Here is a 4,028-nt window from a genome sequence, read left to right on the forward strand (position 1 = left end):
CTACAAGGTGAGAGAAGTGGGGGGCTGAGGAGGGAGTTATAGGGGGATTTGCGGCTGAGGAGGGGGATTTGGGGGGCTGGAGGGTGGAGCAGGGGGTTACAGGGAGGTTGTACCTCGGACCCCCCCTCACCCACTGCCCCCCCTTCCCCCAGCGAGCCCTGTGGGTTCGAGCCCACGTACCAGGAGCTGGCGAGCGCCGTAAGGGAGGAGTACCCGGACATCGAGATCGAGTCCCGCCTGGGGGGCACTGGTGAGGCCCCACAGCGCCCCCGGGGGGCCCCTGGGGGGCACCGCAGTGGGGGGTCACACCTGCCCTCATGGGGGGCTCGGGGGGGCTGAGGTGGGTTAAACCCCGTGGTGAGTCTCGGGGGGTCGTGCTGTGGTTGCTGCCCCTCCCCGGGGTCGTTTTGGGTGCAGAGTTTGGAGTCTGGGGGTCTGCAGGAGGCTCTGGGGGTGCCCTGGGTGCTGGTGGCGATGTGTGGGGTACGGTGTGGGGGTGTTTGGGGGCTCAGGGCTGGGCCCCCTGTGTGCCCTCAGGTGCCTTCGAGATCGAGATCAACGGGCAGCTCGTCTTCTCCAAGCTGGAGAACGGGGGGTTTCCCTACGAGAAGGACGTGAGTGTTGCTCTGGGGGTCCCATCCTCGGGGTCCTGGAGGGTGGGCCAGGGGTGGTTTGGTTTGCACTGAGCCCCCCCATGATGGGGCTCTCCCAGGGGGGTCCCTGTTTGGTCCCCCTCACGATCCCAGCCGGAGTTGTTCCCCTTCCTGCCACCCTGCCAGATCCCGCTGGGATACAGTGGGAGGGGGGAGAGGGGCAGTTCCTGCAGCTCCTGCCGAGCCCTGGCCGGGATTTGTCCCTGTGTGACCCCCATGTGGGTGTCCCAGTGCCCCCAGCCCTCCTGCACCCCCCCAGTGTGACCCTGCCTGTGTCTCCCCAGCTGATCGAGGCCATCCGGAGGGCCAGGAATGGGGAACCCCTGGAGAAAATCACCAACAGCCGCCCCCCCTGCACCATCCTGTAGCCCCCCAGGGACGTCGGGATCCCCCCACGCCGCCCCTCGCTGCCTGGGTTAAATTCCTGTGACCCCAGGGGGGCCCTGGGGACATCAAAGGAGGACCAGGGATGTTGGGGCCGCCCTGTCACCCCTCGCTGCCTGTGTTAAATTCCTGCATGCCTGGGGGGGTCCAGGGACATTGGGGGAATTTGGGAGCCTCCTGGGGACTCCCATTGTGGCACTGGGAAGGGCAGGGCTGTGGCACTGGTGTCACTGGGGGGCCATTCTGTCCCATCCCTGCCATGGGGTGATGGCCTGGGGGGTCCCCCCGCCTGCCTTTGCCTTCCCCCCCCTTCTCTGTCAGCTGCACCTCCCTGGGGGGCACGGGGGGTCCCCCAAACCCCACAGCCCCTCAGGGCACCCCCTTTCCTGTGGCCTCCCCAGCAGGGCGGGGGGGCTCTCCCCTCCCTGAACCCCTGGGAATTTGGGCCCCCCTGTGAGCGGGTGTTGGGGGGGTTCTCTGCAGCTCCCAGGAGGTGAATTCCAGAGGGAAATCCACTGGCTGGGCCTTTCCTGGGGTTGGTTAAGGATTAAACAGCTCTGTCACTGTTTAACCCGGGCAGGGGCAGGGGGGCCCTCCCGGCCATGGCAGCCCCAGCCCAGACACGGGTGTGTTTGTCCCTCTCCCTTCCCCATTCCCAGGCTTCTGCTTCCTGCCTGGAATGACCCTGCCCTTGGCCTCAGGGTGGGGGGCCCCCTATTTATTCTATACTGTGTATAAACCCAACGGTCGGGGCGGAGTAAAGGATGGAGCATGTGGAATAAAGGATGGAGCGTGTGGAATAAAGGATGGAGGATGTGGCTCCTCTGTGGCCCTTGGGAATGGGGTTGGGACACAGGTCCTGTGTCCTGCTCAGGATCAGTGGGATGAGGAATTTTACCCTTCAGGCAAGTAGTGGGAGGGGAAGGGAAAGGAAATGGATGGGGAAAGGAAACAGGGATGGGGAAAGGAAATAGGGATGGGGAAAGGAGAAGGGAAAGGAAAAGGAACATGCTGGTTCTTAGGAGATGGAGCTGAGTCTGATGGAAAAGGGGGAATCAAACAGACAAGGGGAGTAGAGAGGAAGGGAAGGCAAGGGACGTTCTGGTCCTTGGGAGACAGGGCTGGGTTCCGTGGAGAGGAGGAAACCACACAGACAAGGGGAGTAGAAAAAACAACCAATGTACAATCCTCAAATATACATCCCGGGGCTTCCAAAGGATCCCGGGGGAGCCGGGACACGCCCGGCGTCCAGCTGCTCTCAGTGCAAGTCCGTGTGTCCCCGGTGGTGGCACAGACACGGGGACAGCCCTGCAGTGGGTGGGGTGGCGGTGCCAGTCTGTCCTTCCCCGGGCACCATCCGGGCACCCCCCAGCGTGGGGGTCACTGCGGGGACCCCTCTGTCCCCACACCTTGCTGTCCCTCAGCGTCCTGGGCTCTCCCAGCCCTGCGTGGCCGCGGCCACCCCCGGGGGGCAGAGGGGACAGTGCCCAGCCCCATGGCCGTGGCTCGTCCCTCCCTGAGCTGCCTCGGAGAAGTTGGGGGGGGGCTCTCTCACACGGCGGCGGCGTCAGGCCCGGCCAGGCCCAGGTACTCGGGGTTCTCGGCAGTGGGCGTCGTGCTGGGACCACCCTCGGGCCCCCCGCCCTTGGGGGGGTCCTGGTTCCAGTAGTAGGGGTTGTCGAAGGCCTGGCTGAAGGGCCCGGGGGGCGGTGCCAGGTACTCGGGGTTCTCCACGGCGTGGCTGAAGGGCCCCGGGAACGGGAGCTTGGGGTCCTTGATGAGCCCGTTCTTGCCCTGGTGGCCCTTGGGCTTGTCCGGCGGGGACGGGGGCGCGCGGGGGGGACGCTCCCCGGACTGGTTCACGTACTCTGTGGGGTGAGAGACACGTCAGGGACCCCCTGAGGGGGATGGGACAGGCAGACACACACCCCCCCCATCCACCCAAGGGTCCCATCGTGCCCTCCCTACCTGGCATGGTGCTGTGGGGGGCTGTGGCGGTGAAGCCCTCGGGGTCCTCGCTGTCCTCGTCTGCCAGCCCGGTGGGATCCTCGCTGTACCGGGGCAGGGGGCCGGGCTCCCGCCCCGGGGGGCTCTGCAGGGCCGCCTTGACCCCCCCATCCCCCTCTGGCACCTCAGGCACAGGGCTCTCCGGCCCCTCCACCAGGCCCTGGGCGGGGAAGGGGAAGGAGGACAAGCCCTCGTCCTCCTCCACCTTGGCCGGAGACTCCGATGTGCTCTGGGAGCGGGAGAGGACACGGAGTCACCCCAAGGACTGTCCCGGTCCTGTGGGGTCACCCCACAGCTGTGCCAGGAGCGGGGGGTCCCTCCCTGCCCCCAGCCCACCCCCGTACCCGCATGGAGGAGATGCGGCTGCGGTAGGTGGTGGAGGTATCGGCGCTGAAGAAGCCGTGGTGAGGCACCAGGTACTCCTCAGCATCCACCAGGTCGTCCATGTCCTCCTCCTCCAGCAGTGCCCGGTAGAAGGTGCTGTCCATGGAGCCTGGCAGCCCCACCAGGTCGTTCTGGGGGGAGACACGCCGGTCAGTGCCCACCCTGGGGTGCTGGCAGGGGCGACAGGACCTCTGGGGACCCCCGGGGACCCACAAACCTGGATGACCACGAAGCGCTGGGGGTCCCGGGCCATGCGGGAGAACTCGGTGACCAGCTCCCGGAACTTGGGCCGGCACTCGGAGTCGATCATCCAGCCTGGAGAGCAGGGCACCGTCGGGATATTACCGTCAGGGCCCCCATGTCCCTGTCCCCTCCTTGTGATCGTGTGTCCCCATGCTGCCCCCATGTCCCCTCCCTGCGTCCCCTGCCTGTACATTCCACCATGACCATGTGTCCCCATGGTGTCCCCGTGTCCCCTGCCTGTACATTCCACCATGACCATGTGTCCCCATGGTGTCCCCATGTCCCCATGGTGTCCCCATGTCCCCTGCCCATATGTTTCACCATGACCATGCGTCCCCATGGTGTCCCCATGTCCCC

General features: G+C 66.1%; 3 protein-coding genes across 4 annotated transcripts in view; 1 reads left to right on the top strand and 2 right to left on the bottom strand.

Moving 5' to 3' along the window:
* The window catches only part of GRB7 (growth factor receptor bound protein 7), a 7,969-nt gene extending 7,748 nt beyond the window's left edge, over nucleotides 1–221 (bottom strand). The window contains 1 exon segment of the mRNA XM_027666404.1: nucleotides 214–221. Within this exon segment, the coding sequence (XP_027522205.1) occupies nucleotides 214–221 (8 nt within the window).
* The window catches only part of MIEN1 (migration and invasion enhancer 1), a 6,675-nt gene extending 4,819 nt beyond the window's left edge, over nucleotides 1–1,856 (top strand). Inside the window, exons 3-5 of the mRNA XM_027666405.1 lie at nucleotides 153–250; nucleotides 538–614; nucleotides 938–1,856. Coding sequence (XP_027522206.1) covers nucleotides 153–250; nucleotides 538–614; nucleotides 938–1,021 — 259 coding nt within the window. The 3' untranslated portion in view covers nucleotides 1,022–1,856. The remainder of the gene's footprint in view (nucleotides 1–152; nucleotides 251–537; nucleotides 615–937) is intronic.
* Nucleotides 1,857–2,052: 196 nt separating this feature from the next.
* The window catches only part of ERBB2 (erb-b2 receptor tyrosine kinase 2), a 7,806-nt gene continuing 5,830 nt past the window's right edge, over nucleotides 2,053–4,028 (bottom strand). For both annotated transcript variants that reach the window (XM_027666403.1, XM_027666402.1), the window contains exons 23-26: nucleotides 3,646–3,743; nucleotides 3,389–3,559; nucleotides 3,006–3,273; nucleotides 2,053–2,905 (exon numbers count right to left, since the gene is read on the bottom strand). In XM_027666403.1, the coding sequence (XP_027522204.1) occupies nucleotides 2,589–2,905; nucleotides 3,006–3,273; nucleotides 3,389–3,559; nucleotides 3,646–3,743 (854 nt within the window). In that variant the 3' untranslated portion in view covers nucleotides 2,053–2,588. The remainder of the gene's footprint in view (nucleotides 2,906–3,005; nucleotides 3,274–3,388; nucleotides 3,560–3,645; nucleotides 3,744–4,028) is intronic.

Source organism: Corapipo altera, unplaced genomic scaffold (assembly GCF_003945725.1).
Source record: "Corapipo altera isolate COAL_440 unplaced genomic scaffold, ASM394572v1 200, whole genome shotgun sequence".
Classification (NCBI taxonomy): domain Eukaryota; kingdom Metazoa; phylum Chordata; class Aves; order Passeriformes; family Pipridae; genus Corapipo; species Corapipo altera.